General features: G+C 39.8%; 1 protein-coding gene across 2 annotated transcripts in view; it reads right to left on the bottom strand.

Moving 5' to 3' along the window:
* Positions 1 to 8,913: 8,913 nt before the first annotated feature.
* rhbdf1b (rhomboid 5 homolog 1b (Drosophila)) overlaps positions 8,914 to 18,797 on the bottom strand; it is a 29,073-nt gene continuing 19,189 nt past the window's right edge. For both annotated transcript variants that reach the window (XM_053639904.1, XM_053639903.1), the window contains exons 4-18: positions 17,893 to 18,106; positions 15,724 to 15,930; positions 14,911 to 15,033; positions 12,992 to 13,155; positions 12,470 to 12,721; positions 12,213 to 12,324; positions 11,873 to 11,947; positions 11,613 to 11,774; positions 11,126 to 11,226; positions 10,983 to 11,046; positions 10,725 to 10,819; positions 10,545 to 10,620; positions 10,213 to 10,313; positions 9,947 to 10,100; positions 8,914 to 9,845 (exon numbers count right to left, since the gene is read on the bottom strand). In XM_053639904.1, coding sequence (XP_053495879.1) covers positions 9,426 to 9,845; positions 9,947 to 10,100; positions 10,213 to 10,313; positions 10,545 to 10,620; positions 10,725 to 10,819; positions 10,983 to 11,046; positions 11,126 to 11,226; positions 11,613 to 11,774; positions 11,873 to 11,947; positions 12,213 to 12,324; positions 12,470 to 12,721; positions 12,992 to 13,155; positions 14,911 to 15,033; positions 15,724 to 15,930; positions 17,893 to 18,106 — 2,320 coding nt within the window. In that variant the 3' untranslated portion in view covers positions 8,914 to 9,425. The remainder of the gene's footprint in view (positions 9,846 to 9,946; positions 10,101 to 10,212; positions 10,314 to 10,544; positions 10,621 to 10,724; positions 10,820 to 10,982; positions 11,047 to 11,125; positions 11,227 to 11,612; positions 11,775 to 11,872; positions 11,948 to 12,212; positions 12,325 to 12,469; positions 12,722 to 12,991; positions 13,156 to 14,910; positions 15,034 to 15,723; positions 15,931 to 17,892; positions 18,107 to 18,797) is intronic.

Genomic DNA, 18,797 nt, shown 5'->3' with positions numbered 1-18,797 from the left:
ATCCACATCCCTGGCATTATCTTGCATAGAGAGCACATTTCATCTAAATCGTTCACTGGCACTGGTATATTTGTAGAGTGTAAAGCAAGCAATGTGGTCTCTGAAGACACGCTGAATGTGTACATTTGCTATGCCAGTGTTCTAGCTTTTAGAAATGCTCCTGTGAGAACACACACACACACACAGAGAGAGAGAGAGAGAGAGAGAGAGAGAGAGAGAGAGAGATCCAAATGCACGGTACAGTCAGTACAGTTGCATGGCAGAGCAGTAGGGCAAACCTCTGACGAGCTGAAGCCTGCTAATTGGACACATGAGGCCTGAGGCGAGTAATAGTTCTCTACTGAGAACAACAGCACAGAGTTGGGAAGTGCTATATGAAAAAAATGTCTTTGTGTGTAGCCATGTGTTAAACATTTTACTGTTTATAATTAAATCGATAGTGTTTGACAACACAGAGCACATCACAAGTGTACTCAAGGATATATAATGTAAGGCCGTGCCTTAATCTGTAGTGTCTCATCTTACTCACAAGTTATGGTAGGAAAACACAGTCAGAATGCAGAGTCTCTCTGTTTAAGTCTGTAGCTGGGATACAAAATGGGCCATTAATTTTATATGTTGTGAGTATAAAAAAATGTAATCTTCTTTGTCATGCATGCCTGCTAATAGAGGGTAAGGCAAGTCCAGTATTTAATTTCAATTTTTTAAATTCACCTAAACAGCCTCTTAATTACCCCTGTGGAAGCCAGTGGTGGGGTAAAGGTATGAACTGCTATATCTCTAGGGCTCTGGCACAGACCTTACCGTGGCCTATTTTATGTTTGTCATGAGATGCAACAGTGTCCCTCTGGAGGCTGTGGTCCTTTGGACAGGTGCTTAATGACAGGATAAGGGATGGGGGGTGATGGCAGGGGTTAGGAATCAATGATACTGTATGTGTTGACATGGAGAGAGAAGCTATTTTGCTCATGTTATGCTGCTCTTCTTGGTTATCTAAAGTTCATTCATAAAATACTTTCTAATACAGTGCATAGTTTGTCACAAAAGTATATATATATATCCATAAATCTATACTCTCAGTGTGTCAAGATGAGCCCTGCAACCTCTTTAAAGATTTTGATAAGAGGCCATCCAAGAGCTTCGAGAGCAGCTGTTTCCTACATGATAAAAAGGTGATAAAAGGGTGCCTTAAAATATTTGTGACATTTGGACATATTTGAATATCTGATACAAAAACACAATGTGTACAGAACAGCCAGTGGCGGAGACATTCTTTTGTTGCTCTGTCATGAGGGTTTTTCCCACTTGTTCCAGTTAAAGCAGCTGATGTAAAACAACAACAAAAAAACCCATCCTATTTCACTTTCTGATCATCCCAAGCCTTTTGCAACTGCTGTTTGAATTCACACACTAGCCAGGGCCTGGCTGAGGAGAAAGTTCTGTTCTTAATGAGCCTCGCTGATCCTATGCCAGATTACACTCAGTCCAGAGCTCTACTCTCTCCTTGTAGTGCCAATTATGCAGAGCCTCAATAGGACTGGGCTTTTGCAAAGAACAAATGATACAATGTATAGTTCACATGCCAAATATATCACATAGTAGTTTAGTCACAGGTCAATGTGATGTGTGATGGATGACACAATGAACAATAGTTTGTAAAAGGATTGAAAAGTTGTCAAAGAAAATCTAAACGTGAAGCCTTCATGAAGTTTAACCTGTATTTGGAAAGGAATTAGAGGAATCACTTATTTAATTTGCTGAAGTTGATGGATGAGCAGACTCCTGTGTTTCTGCGGTGAATGCCTTGTCTCTTGTCTGCATGTACTCACATCATTGTCTTTGTCTATTTGGCATGGTGTATACAGTGGAGAAGATGTCTGGGGAATTTTAACTCTGTCTGTTGTGTGTGGAATTGTGCCCCATTGGGAATTGTGACAGGTCTGTGGTGTAAGTGGCCAGACTACACTCTTTATTCCAACTGACTGACCAAAAGGGAGATCAGAGACAAAACACCAGACAGATCTATGCTATGTTGGCTAGGATAGTTAATGTGTTCTATGTGATAGGCAGCAGTTAAGTTGTTGTCAACATACTTGCAGTAAATTTGCTTTGAACTGGTTGTGTACTTTATATGTACTTTATATGCTTTGTTTAAATAAACAGTGATTAGTAAAAATCACAATGCAAAATAAGCACATTAATAATCCAAACTTCCGACAAACTTTTATAAGAGTCATTAAAAAAAAGAGTCATTGTAAGTGTTTCAGTTGATAAGTGGGTAAATGAAAAAAGGAACTATGAAAGTTTTTTGGATTTTTACTAGTATAAGCAAATCATATAACAAAAACCACAGGGTTCCAGTGCTTGTGATGCTTGGGCCACTAAAATTAGAATAATGTATTAGACATATAAATTTTAGTGCTTTGACATTTAGGATTTTACGGTTCATTCATTCATTTATTTTCAGGAACTACTTTGACTAGGGTTGTGGTGAATCCAGAGTCTACACTAGGATCAGTGTACATGAGTTGGGAATACACCTTGGATGGGATGCCAGTCCATTACAAGGCACACACACATTCACACCCGGGGACAGTGTTTTACAGTTCAATGAAAATGTGATTTTCTTACTGTCCAAAAATGGACATTACAAATTCCTCTGATCTTTGCCTGGCTCCAGATAATGAAAACCATAATGTGATGACACAGGAGGGGCTGTCTGTCTCTGGCCTTGTACTTTTGGGCCTCCCTGCTTGTTCACTATCCCTAGATCTTTTTATATGTATCCTGGCTCCTCAGACCTCCTTTAGCTTCTCTTAGCATGACAAAGAAGGCCTGCTGAGTTACCTCCCAAGACTGAGTTTGGTCCACCGGTAGCCTCATTTACTGGCGCAGCTCCCGCTGCATTGTAAAGCTGTTGTTAAGAGTCTAGGCAGGCTGGAAAAGCCTCATTTTAAAATGCAGACAATGTATGCCTGCTTTACCATACAGTGGTGCAGCAGATAGCAGGCTCGTTAGTTTTATGTGACAGTTCAGACTTGTGTTTGGTTTTCAAAAGCACAGGACACTTGTTACTTTTTGATGTATTGCCTTTGAGAAGAAGGCTCTAGAACATGCCCTGATGTATGCAGCAATGATAACTCACACCTTCCATACAACTTTGAAACCTTGGTGAACAAAAACCGATTTCCCCATTACCACTATGTAGTATGCTTCTTATTTTAGTATTGGCCTGTGAGGAAGATATTTTGTCTGTTAACTATATTAATATATTATATATGTGATAATTTGTTGATAAAGTTATTGATGGGTTTGTCAGAGTCTTCTGACAGGAATGTGGAAATCTCTGGAGGTCAGTTGAACAGATATTTGAACTTGGTTACATGCTGATAAAGCACCCTTGCAGACAAACACATGATTGCCCTGTTTAGAGTGGCACTCTAACGAAAATCAGCAAAGCTGTAATTTCACTGGCAGGGCACTGAAAGTGCTTGGTCATGATTGGGTAAGAGCTGCTAAAAGAGAGACGCGCTCTCGGCCCAGGTCCTAGGGGTGCGCCACGGGCATGTCTGAACCTGCCTTTGTGAGATCATGCCAGCGTTAGGCGTCTAACCGGAGACCAGATCTCACTGGATGGTCAACGTACGACCAAGGCACAAAACACTCAGTGTACAGAACAATGACTGTGGAAAATAATCTGATTTACAGACTACAGTTCTCATGAATATCATTCTTACAGAGAGCTGAAGCAAGAAGAAGCGTTCTCCTTCTAATCTCTATATCAGAAGAGCCTCATAAATTAAAGGTTACTGACAACACTAGTGTCAATATCATACTGAGGTCTATGACATCTGCTGTCATAGAATGCAATAGAGGACCATAACAGTTAAGTGTATATATGGAAAAACAGCTTATTGATTCTGGTATTTACCTAACAGTGGATCCAGAAAAAAATCATGGTAATTTCCGGTAATTTCATACGTTTAAACCTATGGAATCATCAGACACGTCCCCACATTCAAGTCAGTCGCATCATATGCTAGCAAATAACTCTGAGATGGTAGCCAGTTGAAACAAATACAGACAACCATACCAAGAGGATATATCTTATTTTAAAATTATTTACTTTTTGTGTGCCTGCGACTTTAGGAAGTAACAGATTGTTTCTGTCCACATCTCTGACACATAAAATAAGCAGAAAAAAAGATCTAGCATCTAAACATCTGGTAAATTTTTCAAAAATCTAAATATTTACCTGTGTTGAGTAAGGACTGTATCACAGTTTGAGACTGCAACAGACCTGCAACCTCAATAGACCTTTTTATTCCAAATCACATAATTAACAATTAGATCAAAAATTTGTTAAAAAAAATTCAATAACTAGTAATATAACAAGCCAAAAAAGGCTTTGAGCCATGAGTGTGGATAAAACAGACGATAATTATGGCAGCTAATGGCATTTTATGGCAGAATATTTTAGAACTGGTTCACACAGATACTTAAATCATTAAAAAATGCACCAACTCTAAACATATTAGATCTCACACAATAAAGAGATCTACTGTAGCCATGTTATAATGGACAGGCCAATCTACCGAAAAGCACTTTGCATACAGACATTCACACACTCATCTACACCTAGGAGGAATTTAGAGTAGCCAAGTAGCTGGCATGTTCATAAAATTGGTAATCTTAATGGTAATCCTCAGGTACTTCCTTCTAATCTCCTTTTTATCATTGCTGATTAGCTTTAATGAAGCTCTTCAGAATGTTACTTAATGAGTATTCTTAATCTAAATGTAAATCAGATGGACATCATCGTATATCTTGCCATCTTTAAAAAAGAACATCTTTACACATAGTACAAGCTGTTCTTTAAAATTAGTGCTGTATTTCTACTCGTGTGCTCTGGACAAATGTTAATGAAAGTAAAGGTTTGCGGCTGTCATCCAGATCGACCCCCTGGAGCATAGTGATTCTAATTTCTCTAAAAAATTGTGTACCAATGTGCTCTTTCATAATCTTGAGGAAGCAGAGGCTAACCTGAGACGAGGCCATACCTCAACCCAGGGCAAGTCTATACTTGCCCTGTTTACTGATTAGACACGTACGTTGTGTTCAGGAACAATGGTCCATCTCTAAAACAATGCTATGTATGCCGTAGGACAGTGTCAGGGGGGTCCAATCTTTAATGGGTACCTGGCTTTTCCGGTTGTTGAAAAGCATTGCACCAGAAGTGGATTATTTTTCATGTCTATCATTATAGTGCTATTGTGTGTCTAAAGCTGAAAAGCAGTAAAACTGGTATTGTACCATTTCCTTAAAGAATCAAGTATGAATTGGGCGTATAAACGATTTTAAAATGCTTGGACAAGACTGTTACCAGGACATAGGTTCCATTTTAACGTGGGGGTCAGGTTGGGTGGCGTTGTCATATTTTTCATGGCACCCAACCTTTCATATGATTAAAGTTTTTATTTATTTATTTTTATTTTTATTTAATATTATAAAAAGAGTTATGTTATGTAAATGTGCTTTTAATTCAGTATGCAAAATATTACTACTTTGTGAAATTACTTTACTTTGAAATTCTAACTATAATTTGCCCTTAGAACTATTCACAACTATAATGCAGCATCAAGGTAGTGTTGTAAACTGGAATCTTTAACGTATTATTTAATTACTAAATGAATTACCACTTTTAAATATTTTCCATTTATATAAAACAGTTCACCAATCATAGCAATGAGAATATGTGTATCATGTTTAAAATGTTGCTAATCAAAGGAAACCATTACCTAGTATTGTATTTACAGGCAGATGAGAAATACAAATAACCCAAACGGGACAAAAAGGAACCATAGGGTTTTTGGCATTTCCATGAAGATAAAAGCAGAGCTGGAATTGCTGCAATTGTTAATGCAGAAGTTGTGATGACAGACAATCAAGTACAGTGAAGCTTTCTTTAAGGTTGTCGGTTTAGTTATGGGTCTTATTCAAACATATGGCAAGAAGGAATTGGTTCCTTTCACTTGTCCATAAAGAAATTGCCCATTCCATTCTAACTACTGTTATCTATACTGTGGCATTACAACAATTTCAGTCTTCTTAGTTAATACAGTAATCTAGGGTACAGTAAAGACAATGGAGGCTACTGCTTGCATTTGTTACATGGCTGGCAAGATCTTATATTATCTCAGGTACTCACCATACTTTGATTTTAAGCAAGCACATCATTCAGGAACACCTGCTAGGAAAATGTAGCTAGCATGGTCTGCTGGACGTTTAGCCAAATTTAACAACCAAAGTAAATGAATACACTATGTTAAGACATTAATGGGCTGCACAATTAACAGCCCCCAAATCTATGTTACACATAAACAAAGTATGGCAGGCTCTTCCACTGCATTAGGGTCACTCTTATCTATGAGATGAAGCATTGTGTGGGCACTGTGAAGGATCTTGTTAAGCTCATGTGTAATGAGCAAACATGTTCGAGGATGTAATTAGCAGACTACCAGCCATGAAGGAGCAAGCGCAGGGAGCTCAGGGGGACAACAAGAGGGCTGAGGATCAATACTGCTGGGGAAGACAGTTTCCAGCAGCCTGAGGCCTGGAGCTGACAGTTGAGTAGTGCGATGAAAGAGCCGTGGGCCAGAATGTGGCCGTTAGCTCTCCAAACACCCACAGGAAAGAAATGACAGCGTGCCCTACTTTATAAAAAAAAAAATCTACGGCTTAAAATTGTAGTGTTAGAACTGGTTAGTGGAATTCTTGATTATCAAGACATTTTATGTACACCAACCCACAACCATTCCTGATGAGTTTCAGTAATTTATCATAATACTGTCAAAGAGAAGAAAAAAAAGACAGAGCCCTAATTAACTTGCATGAAGTAAGACAGATTAGTACCACTAATAGCCTACATAAAGCAGTGATGTTACCATCACGGCACCACATGCAGTGTGCTTTTGACTAATGCCTAATGATCTGTCTGATGTGCTCTGCCCCTCAGTATGACAGGCAGCCAGTGCACAGGTGGCAGATACAGTAGATCACTTGTTGGGAATGAAGCTCCTCTCTCTCTCTTCATCGAGGCATGACTGTGCTGGCTAGATCAGATGTGCAGTTGACAGCCCCCCTCCCAAACACACACACACACACACACACACACACACACACACACACACAACCACCACCACTACCATGTGCACCCTCATTCGTTTACCTGCAAGCCCCAGGCCTGGTATAACTCTGGGGGAGCTTGCTGTGTCCTACGCACTACTCTGAGGGACAATGAGGGGAGACAACCTGCCACTAACCACCTGCTGCGCAGCTGCCTGGGTCCAGTTTCAGGGTCAGCTTTCAGTTACCTCCCCCATCAGTCCCTTAGCCCTCAGCATCCAGAAAATGCACTTCCTCTGTTTGTAATCTTCAACTAAGACCTGGTGCCTAGACTGAGATCCAGGTGGACCTTCATTGACATTGTAGATCGACCTGTATCATCCCATATCTCACAGCTGCAAATAAGGCTATTTTAGCTGTTGGGCACATCTTGGAAAATTTACTAGACACATGATAATGCTAGCATTTTATATTTCAACAAGGCTACTATTTAATGTCTGGTCTTCCCCAAAAGAGGGCAGTAACACAGAGAATCTGTGGTCAGCAAAGTATGCATGTTTCAATTCAGTGACCTAGACAGGAGAATTCTGGTTAATCTATGATTGTTTGGAAGACAAAAATGCCATGTGCGCGATCAAGCAGGTCAACTGTTAAACTCATAACCAGCTCATGATAATCCAACCCTTTACAGCAATTATTTGTTAACTAACACAAAATTGTTTAGGTTCTCTTAGTCATTCTCTGATATTCATTAACTGCATTTTATCAAGAGGCTCTAAAAGAGCTAATACTGTAACACACTGACATACATCTCATTAGTGACACAATGTGTTAAGGAAAAATGTCCAAAAAATGTGGATAAAGAAGAGGAATGGGAAGCAGTGAGGAGGACAGTGTCAAAAGACACAGACAGCCAGGACAGCCCTGTGCCTCGAATGATCTCTACCTCTGCAGAGTGCTGCCGCTAATCAGCGAATGGCTGTTGTGTAGTCCTGAAGTGGTGGGGATTTGAGCTCTCTCCAAACACTGATTTGATGCTGATCAATGATTTGCGATATGGACCTCTTACCCTAAAATTACCATCTCTATAGGGCAGAGCATTGAGAGCATGGGGGCTGGGGAATAGACAGGCTAATTTCCTCTGTAGTGCGGGGTGGGTTTGATGTATAGAGCTGCTAAAAAGCTGTGATTGCATGGGCAGCCTCTCTCAGCTGTTCCATTGTCCTTAACTGGGAGAGAGGGAAGGAGACCATGGAGCAGTAGCGGGAAAGAAGGGAGAGGGGGACAGAGTAAAAGGGTGCGGGACAAGAAATGATAGAAAATGTGGTAACTTGTTCCTGTGGAGGGGTTTGAGCTTTCAGCATCACAGAAGCATTGTTTGCAGACCTGTAATCATCAGCAGAAGAGCACTCAAGCGACTTCAGCAGCCTGCAGCCCAACGCACACATATTCATTTGCTACCTCTTAATTACCATTTCGGCTAAACTAACACAGGCTCTGTTGTGCTGTGTTGCGCTACAGTAGGGAATGGGAGGGTGGGTGTTCAAATTAACATAGCACACAATAGAGAGGAGCTTTTTATCGAAGGAGGTACGGGAGAGACGGTGAGCCGTGAAGACGGAACTCTATTAATGCACTGATGCGTTCGCTGTAGACTGGAGCTCATCCTTCAGCCTGTGGCAGACAACATGGCGAATCCAAATCACAAACCTCCCCCGTGTGCACCCGGCATAAAGACCTGCTTTCAGATCAGCACTATAACAAACACTCTGACAATCAACCAACCACACAAAATAACCCTTGTAGATGGACTGTGTAATAGATAATTACATTAGGTAATTGTGCACTGAAATGAATGAAGAGTTTTCAGAAAATGGAATTCTGAGCATATTCTGATCAAGATGTCCATCTGTCCTGTTTTTCTTCTTCCTAAACAGAAAATAAATATGACACACAGAGAATTCAGTTTACTCTTATTGTACTGTGTATTACAAGTGAACAGGTAGCTAAAACACTACCAAACATGCACTACTTAAATAGCAGTGTACATATTACAGGTTAAAAACAAAAGTGCTCAGACTTAATGGAACACAGAAACGCAGCAGTTTGTATCGATCAACAAGGCACTGTGGGCATTTAGATCATCTCTCCTCCCCAGGGAGGACTTTTCTCTGAGCCTATGAAAAGAATACCTTCATTGATACAGACTCTAACAGAGCAAATAATGTCAGTTAGAGCTAGAAGATTGGAAACCGTTTCACAACTTTTATCTCTGGTTTTCCTCTCGTCTCTCTAAGGCCTCAGTGGAGGTGAGCGTTGAGGTCATATTTCTCACAGAACTTGTCCGTCAGAGGGAGGCAGGTAAGCAGCTCACACCATTCACACTTGACTGGATACACATAGAAGAGCACCACAAAACTGGAGAAGATTCCCAGAAAGAGTGTGAGCGAGACCAATATCTGGCAGCGCTTGCGGTACATGTCCATTCGGCCAAAGCTGATGTAAGGCAGGAATGCGAAGGAGAGGAAGAAGCCTGAGATGAAGCCGCAAATGTGGGCGAAGTTGTCAATCCAAGGCAGCAGGCCAACGGCGAAAAGGAAGAGAACCACACACAGCAGCTTGATGAAGGCCCGCCATGGCCGCGCCAGGATCTGCCAGCTCTGGAACAGCTCTACGAACAGACAGGCAAGGATGCCAAACTGAGAGCCGGCTGGGCCGACCTGATAAAAAATAAGAGAAAGAAGTTAGGTCATTGCGTCCTTAATCACATTACACAACTCAGATTCACCCGGATATTGAGAGTTTATGGGAATGACTGCACCTCAGCTCTGTAAGGAAGAAATATGGCACTGGCCAAGTTGCCTGTAATGCCGCTGAGGATGTAGATGATTGATATTCGAAGCCACCCTGCTAATTTTTCCAAATCCCTCAAGATGGTCATTTGGAAGCACACAGACACGAGACAGTGCAGAATCCTGAGTGAAAACATAAAAAAAGTTTGCTTGAGCATGAGTTAAAATACAAATATTAAATTGTTGAACTGCAAAACATTTAAGGTGTTGTTTTTGGAGCAGATGTCCCGCTTACCCAGCATGCAGGAAGAGAGACAGCCACAGGCGATAGAACTGATCTGGGACCTCTGGGTTGAGAAAAGGCAGCAGGCCACACACATCATCCATGCAATGCACCTGATGAGAGGCATATTTAAGAGAACTGCCACTACAGTATGTATGATTTTAACCTCCACCTAGTGGTGGACCAACTATGATTCAGTCTCACAGACTGAGATCGAGGACTGCAGATCTGTACACCCTCTGCTGGTTATGTTCAGTGAGAGCTATAAGTTTACAAAACAAGTACAGCATTAAGCTGTCTGAGTTGCTAACACACAGATAGCAGTGGAAGACGTGAAAATGTACCTGGGAGCAAAGCGTGGCCTCTTCATGAAAATAGCCCTGCATAAAGTCACAGTACTCTCTGGAAGTGATTTCACACCTGCAGAAAAAAAATCACTTTCTATAACTGTTGACATTTTATGATCTGAAAATAATGTCAGCGAGTCATGCTAAAAGCTGTGTAGTCATGTAGCTCCCCCTCACCTTCCTTTGGTTCCAATGCAGCATGGCCGGCCTGTGATCACACAGTCTATGTGTGGCAGGTTTGTGTGGTTTCCACTGCTGTACCTGGTGCAGATCTGAAAGAAGACAGGCAGTATCTGTAAATCACAACAATTCTGAATGATGTGAATTAAATAGCATAGCTAGCGTGGGTATAAATAATGTAAAATGTACAAATCATTTCCAGTAGAAAATAATAGCATACTAAATTCACAGGTCTTGTGACTGAGTCATACTCACTGGCCATTTGGTGATGTCATCAGGCCACTCATGAGGTGCGACCGAGGCTGGCTCCAGACAAGTCCTGATGTCATTACACAAAGCCATCAATCACATGCCTGAATCATGCTACCACTCAATTAATAATGCTTGTAATGCATTACCTTGGGTCTTGGTGACAAACTGAGCCGTACTTGAGTAATTTGCCATCTAGATATGGAACGCTTGGGTGCTGAGGCCACTTTACCCAGACAGCCATTGTACTCTTAGACAGAAAGAGTGAGAGATATGTGGTATGATATAATATCAATATGATACATTAATGATAAAGTGTCACAATACATGGTCATGACTTATTATGGGGATTGTAAGTAAAATTTTTTTCCTTTCTTTGTCTTTTCTGTGTTAAACAATACATATTTGTTACCATTAAATAAAAATATAATTGACCTTAGGTTATAACTGGCATTTGTTATATGATATTATGATACAATATTGTTGTGAAATAATATGCATGTCGTGAAAATGTCTTTAGGTAGTGTGCTGTAATATCTGTGTCATATTGACTGCCCCAAAAGCATTTTGCAATTCTAAGCCGTATGCATTTGAATAGCCGTGTCCCACAGTGAGGGATTAAATAATGGCACTGACCGAACACTGTTCCTGAGAGGTCTGCACGCAGCCTGATTGGTCATTTCGGACACAGCAGGCTGAGTGGCGCTCCTTCTCCCTCTTCTCCTGGATCAGGTCATGCACCTGCTGGTCTTGGCGCATGCACGGTGAGAATTTGGCTCCCAAATGTATCAGCGCCACCTATCAGCCAAGATGCGACACTGTAGTTAACTATTTTGTTCCCCATAACTGAGCAACAACTGGACCATTAGTGACAGACGAAAGTAAAGGAAACCTACCGAGTTTGGTCCAACCCAGAAGTTCTCTTGCTGCACATACTTGACATTCTCATAAATGCCTTTATTTCTTAGTACCTGGAAGGTGGAAAACATGCCATAAATTGTGAATGTAATTGGAGTGAAGGAAACCGATATATATTTTTATATATATATATATATATATATATATATATATATATATATATATATATATATATATATATATATATATATATATATATATATACACACACACACACACACACACACACATTATATATATATATATATATATATATATATATATGTGTGTGTGTGTGTGTGTGTGTGTGTGTGTGTGTAATAAGCAGGTATGACTTACAGAATCTACAGTTTCATGTTGGGAGAAGCCAATAGGTGCAATGCCATAGATGGAAACTGACAGGATGGTGATGAGCAAGTGGACAAATGTTATCCAATATGTGAAGAAAGGCCTACAGAACCAAAATAAAACCAAAATCTGTCATTATATTTGTTAGTATTCGAATACACATGGAAATATGTAAATACATAAATGAGCTGTAATATCTAACATAGTATTTTTTATTTATTTATTTGAATATCAAAGGAAGAACCAGCCTGTGGTTGTTCATGTCTTCTATCTGTCTCTTCACATAGCTGTCAATGCGTTTGCGGTACGTGCGGTTGGTCAGCCTTCCCACTATGCCCAGGCCATAAGGACGTTTCTCACGGGCAAACAGCCTTGTAACGGGCACAGTGATGCGCTGACCCCGTTTCTGGCCATTCACACTCACAACTTCCTGGCGTAAGCGCACTTTAGGTTGGACCAGAGAGCCTTCCCTGCCTTTTCTCCAGCCCCTCTCAAGTGGCCTACAGAGACAGAGATAAGGAGGATATGCAGTTGTGAGCCATACTTGGAAAACACTCAGTCTTCAGTAATAATTAGCTGTCATTGTAATGTCTCGTGTTGTAAGTGTTTAGATTCCCTGTCTTGTTTGATGGCTGACAGTGTTTGAAATAATTACTATGAGTAAACTTTTCACATATGCAAACAGCTGGCTATGAGTATACGCATGTGTGTGTGTGTGTGTGTGTGTGTGTGTGTGTGTGTGTGTGTGTGTGAAGGAGCTGGGGACTCACAGCATTAGGTGACTCCTTTCTAGCTCAGGCTTTCCCAGGGCGCTGCCTGTTAAATCTGTCTCACAGGGCACTTTGTTTGCATCATTCTCACGAATGGCGGCCTCAGAGGGCGACTCAAACACATCGTCTGCATATGTGGATAGTTCCTCCTGTACCAGTCCATCCTACACACACATACAGCTTTACCACACAGCTCTGCCACCAGGTTACTTCACAGTGTTAGTATAATATAAGAAAACACATGTTATTCTTAAAAGCCCAATGAATTAAAATGAAGAACAATGTTAGTGTGTTTAGTTGAGAGATTTCTGAATTCCTTTTTTGGCAAGGATTTCTTTTTCGGGCAAGTAGGTGACTCCTTCAGAATTAGAAATATGGTACCCACTGAGTTACCCACTGTAATCTATAAACTATATAACAATGTGAAATGCATTTTTATTTCACAGTGTGGTGTATTTCCGGGAATGTAGGTAGTGACTCGAATGCTTAGGCCAAAGTTTTCACTCTCTCATGCAAACATCTTGAAGTGTTTTTGCTGATTTTTTTCCCCTGCCTGTGACTCAACAGTGACCTATTCATAAATAGTAGACTGATGAGAGGCAGGATAACTACATTCACTGCATTTTAGGACTACAGACAAAGAAGAATCTTGCCTTTTAAGTGACAAGTACAGATAAACTGAACACCAAGAACAAGAAACTAACCAGACACTGATTTCAGGATGTCTTTGAAGTAAATTTGCTATCTCTCGCAACCTATTTTCCACGTCAGTGACCATGCCATCAAATTAGCACCTAGCATTTTTACAATTGTTTTATCACAATTGTTTTTGTGTAGTCTCAATGTGATGCAGTTCTACCTCATTTGAAAAGCTATGCTGATCAGAGATGTTTTTGTTTTTTATTAATTAGAAGTGGTTAACCAGCAGTCAAACGGACACAATAAGTGTGATCTTATTTTTGTCACTTTTAGCTAGCACCATATTCGGAGACATTCTCATGACAAATAGTGGCAACGATGTGGTAACAGTTATGGGGAGATGCCACTGCCAGTCATTACGGGATCTGACGCAATCACATAGTACTAATCAGGAGAAAAATATGTTTTAATAGAGTTGAATTATTATTACATTGTGGCTAAAGACATATTTCTCGATTAGCTATTATGTAATATTATGTATTATTAGTAAATGCTGATTAAGTGACAGAATATAGTGTCACAGCTAATTTATGATAATTTGAACAGTTGGCAGAACATATCACCCCTTTTCATCTCCCTCCACTGGCTTCTTGTAGCTGCCCGTATCAAATTCAAGGCCTTGATGGTCACGTACAAGACCTTGTCTGGAACAACACCCTCTACCTCAACACTCTCCTGAAGGCTTATGTTCCCTCACGCAATCTGCAATTGATTAACGTAGTAGTGCCTGCTCAGCGTGGCTCAAGGTCCCTTTTCAGAACCTTCACACTATCTGTCCCTCAGTGGTGGAATGAACTTCCAACCTCAATCCGGACAGCAGAATCTGTTACTATCTTCAAAAAACAGCTAAAGACCCACCTCTTCCGTGAATACATAAATAACCCCTAAAATGCCAACCCCCACATTATCCTTAAAAAAACAAAACAAAACAAAAAACACCTACTCTGGCACTCAATTAAAAGATCTTGTATGGTTGCACTACTTCTATTGGTCTCCGTTTGATATATCGCTTTGCTTGTATTTCCTCATTTGTATGTCGCTTTTGGATAAAAGCATCTGCTAAATGAATAAATGTAACTGTAAATGTGATAAAGTGTTAGCCTTAGTTCTGGAGTGCTTTTGCGTTGAATGGCCAATGGAGGGCAGTGTAGGTAGTGAGTTTATACAGAGATCAATAGTGCTGTGTAGACCTGTGAAGGAAATATTGCTTTCATTCTCACCCTTCTAAAAAAGGAGGTGTCCAGTTCATCTAGGAATTCCCCTGTGTCATCTTCCATGAAGCTGTTTACAGCAAAGCTGCGTCTGTGTACTCGACGCATTGTGCCATCCTTCACAGAACGGCCCTGAAAGCACCACCATTATTATCACCACTTCCTAATCATCTTCACCACCATAATCATCTTCAAAGACAACAAAGACAAATACGGCTAAATGTCTTAAAACATAAAGCTGTTGTTGCAGTGTGATTATATCCTCTCTACAAAATTCTTCCTGTCTATTAGCTGAGCAATCTAGTGCAGGGGTTCTCAAACGTTTTGCAGCAAGGGAAGCCTTAAACTATTAAGTATTTCATGGAATCCCTTCGTACAGTTTTTGAACATAATCCAACTATAAATATTAGCCATACTCAGGAATAAGATAAATTACAAATCAAATTCTATGGAACATTCTAAAAATATTTAATAATGCAAAAGTCAGGCATGGTCAGAATGTCAAAACAACACAGTGCAAATTTGTGCAATTCTTGTTACTTTTAAAAAGAGAACTCCCTGCAATTGTTGGACTGAATTCTGACTGAACTTAAGAGGAGTATTTTATTTTGCACTCTTCATATAAGTGGAAGTCAGTCATTGTTCTCACTTTCTTTAGACATATCTTGCCATTTCTTGGCTCACATACTGTATAAAACATAAATTACAAACAGTCCCACGGTTTCTTTACGTCTCTACAAAGTGGCATCTTCAGCTGAGCTTCAACAGAGCTACCTAACCCTCGCTGTATATCTGAGACACAGGGTAAGCTCTGGCTCTCACCTTCAGGAGAGCTGCGGCTGCTCTGAAGCCCATTTTGGCCACAGACTCTCTTTTGCGCCTGTGTGGCAAACGGTTGAAGCCAGAACGGGAGCTGGTGAGAGAGCACAGGGAGACAGCTCCAGGGGTGATAGGAGTTTGAGACCCATTGAAAGCATCCACATCATCCATGTTACGAAATGCTCGGCCCCGAGCCAGTGGGTCCACAATCTGCAGGGGAAGACGACATCAGTGGCATGAAACTGCATATCTTTGTATATATTTCCTGTATAAATGATAATATACTTAACCCAGGACTTGCAGTAATAATAATTAGGGGCATTGTTCATAGAAATTTATGACGCCTACATAAGCCCTTCAAGACAACTGATTATATATATATGTATATTTACATTTGTAAGTACTTATTCAGCTGCTTTTGTTTTTAAGTCTATTACATAGATAATAAATTACATGCTGATATAAGGACACTTTCTGACCTGATTTATATTAAGCCATCAAATGACTTTGTAGTTCAGTGTACCTATGCTGTCAAGGTCACATAATGGTCATAATGGTTTAAAAAATTCAGTGTAAAAATGTCTTCTAAACTCACTTTGTGTTGACGTCAAAATAAAAAAAATTAAAATAAAAAACCTGCTCTAAGTGCAAGTGAAGTAAAGTGAAGTGAATGTCACGTGAAGCTTTTGAAAGTGACAGTCATCACACATTTATATATATATATATATATATATATATATATATATATATATATATATATATATATATATATATATATATATACATATATATATATATACATATATATATATTGTAATATGTATATTTATTAAGTAAAGTGTGGTTCATTTTGCTATTTGTGAGATTTTTCTGAAAATATTTGTCAATATCATGACACTGTAATGACAGAGTTATGCATATTTTCACGTCCTTAAATTAAAGCAAGTGTACGTTTTGATATCTGAGGTCACATCACCACCATAATATGACTTGAACAAACCAGAGCTACAAAGCCTGTTGTTATGGCATTCTAATAAATGTCAGAAAATTCATTGACACATTCATTTTCAGTAACCACTTTATCTTGGTCATGGTGGAGCTGAAGCCTATCCTGGGAACAATGGGAATGAGTCAGGTATGCAGTGGTGCTTGAAAGTTGTTTTTTTCCCCCCCAGAATTTTCTACATATCTGCATATTTATGACCTAAAATATCATCAGATATTCACACCAAAAGTAAAAGATGTCAAAGAGAACAGATTGTGTACAAATTGAGGAAATTCAAGACCACTGCAAGACATGTAATAGTCTGCGAGTTCACCAAGGAACCCAGGGTAACTCATAAGCAACTAAAGGCCTCTCTCACGTTGGCTAATGTTAATGTTCACGAGTCCACCACCAGGAGAACACTGAACAACAATGGTGTGTATGGCAGGGTTGCAAGGAGAAAAACACAAAATGAACATTGCTGCCCATCTGTAGTTTGCTAAAAGATCATGTGGACAAGCCAGAAAGCTATTGGAAAAATGTTTTGTGGAGGAATGAGATCAAAATAGAACATTCTGGTTTAAATGAGAAGCATTATGTTTGGAGAAAGGAAAACACTGCATTCCAGCATAAGAACCTTATTCCATCTGTGAAACATGATGGTGGTAGTATCATGGTTTGGGCCTGTTTTGCTGCATCTGGACCAGGAAATCCACCAGATTCACATACAATATTTTTGCCAGTGACAGACATATAATATTGGATAATTTTCCTCAATAAATAAATGGCTAAGTATACTATTTTTGTCTCATTTGTTTAATTGGGTTCTCTTTAGCTACTTTTAGGACAAGTGTGAAAATCTGATGATGTTTTAAGTCATATTTATGCAGAAATGTAGAAAATTTCAAGCACCACTATATACACCATGGATGCATAACCAGTCTATTGTAGGCCACCATGCACACACACACATTCACACACTCATTCCTAGGAGCAATTTAATGTATAGCTCAACGTATTATACATTATACTTTCAGTGTGCAGTAGCAGAACACTGTTATTTACAGTATGTGTGCTCTAAGCATGGTAGTGTAACGTAGCTGCGCATGAAGTATGCCCCCTACTATTAACAATGCCAGTAAATGTACAAAAAAATATACAGTACCTAGTAATAATAATCATCTAACCTTCTGCATGCCATGGTGTGCTGCTGGGACATAAAGTGGTGGTGGAGTCTCTGTGCTTGTTATGGAGATGTTGTCCTGGCTGGGTAGGTCCATCTCTCGGAGCACCTGCGGTTTTAGCTTGCCATAGCGCTGGTTGCAGTGGCGCAGGCTCTTCCTCTGCCATTTCAGAGTGGTGTCGATATCCTTACTGACCCCAAACCAGTCTGCCGTACCCCTGGATAGTGAATGCAGCCCAACAGCATAATGACTACAGTGGAATACTTGAACAGTCTCTTATTTCCTGTCATGCTAATGATCAAGAACGTCTGCTTGCGTATAACTCACATCTGTTATGAAACAAACCAAAACATTTCACTAGTCAATAACTTGCTGTTAAAACATCTGAAACATCTTTTGTGAGTTTTTGCAAGTCAAATAATGCTTATAAAAAGTGAATTATAAAACATAATTATAAACAGAAGTGATGTTCCAAAAACTGTACATGAATGAAGTTATTATATTTGGACTGACTAACCTGGGTCTCAGGATCTCTCTGTGTGTGTGTGTGTGTGTGTGTTTACTGTGTGTGTAAATTGGGGAGAGTGGGTGGATGTAGGGAGTGTTTAGAGTAAAGGACACTCAGTAATAACAGGCTGTGTGTCATTACAGAGTCCAGCTGGAGAAGGTTTTTTAGGGCAGAATGTAGGTGCGTGGATGGGAGTTGAGTTCATTGGTGGGATATTTTGATATTCTCAAACTCAAAACTATATACAGCAGGTATGCATTAAATCTGGTACTGTTGCATGGACACATGATGCATGACTGCACATGGTTTATAGCTAGGGAGTATTAACCCACATCTACCCCATTCTTTAGAAAACTTTACACAAAAATGCCTGGAGAGAATTATGTCTAGAACTTAGTAT

This window comes from Ictalurus furcatus, chromosome 13 (assembly GCF_023375685.1).
Source record: "Ictalurus furcatus strain D&B chromosome 13, Billie_1.0, whole genome shotgun sequence".
NCBI lineage: Eukaryota > Metazoa > Chordata > Actinopteri > Siluriformes > Ictaluridae > Ictalurus > Ictalurus furcatus.
Note: the sequence above shows the minus strand (reverse complement) of the source record. Positions and strands in the feature narration are given on the sequence as shown.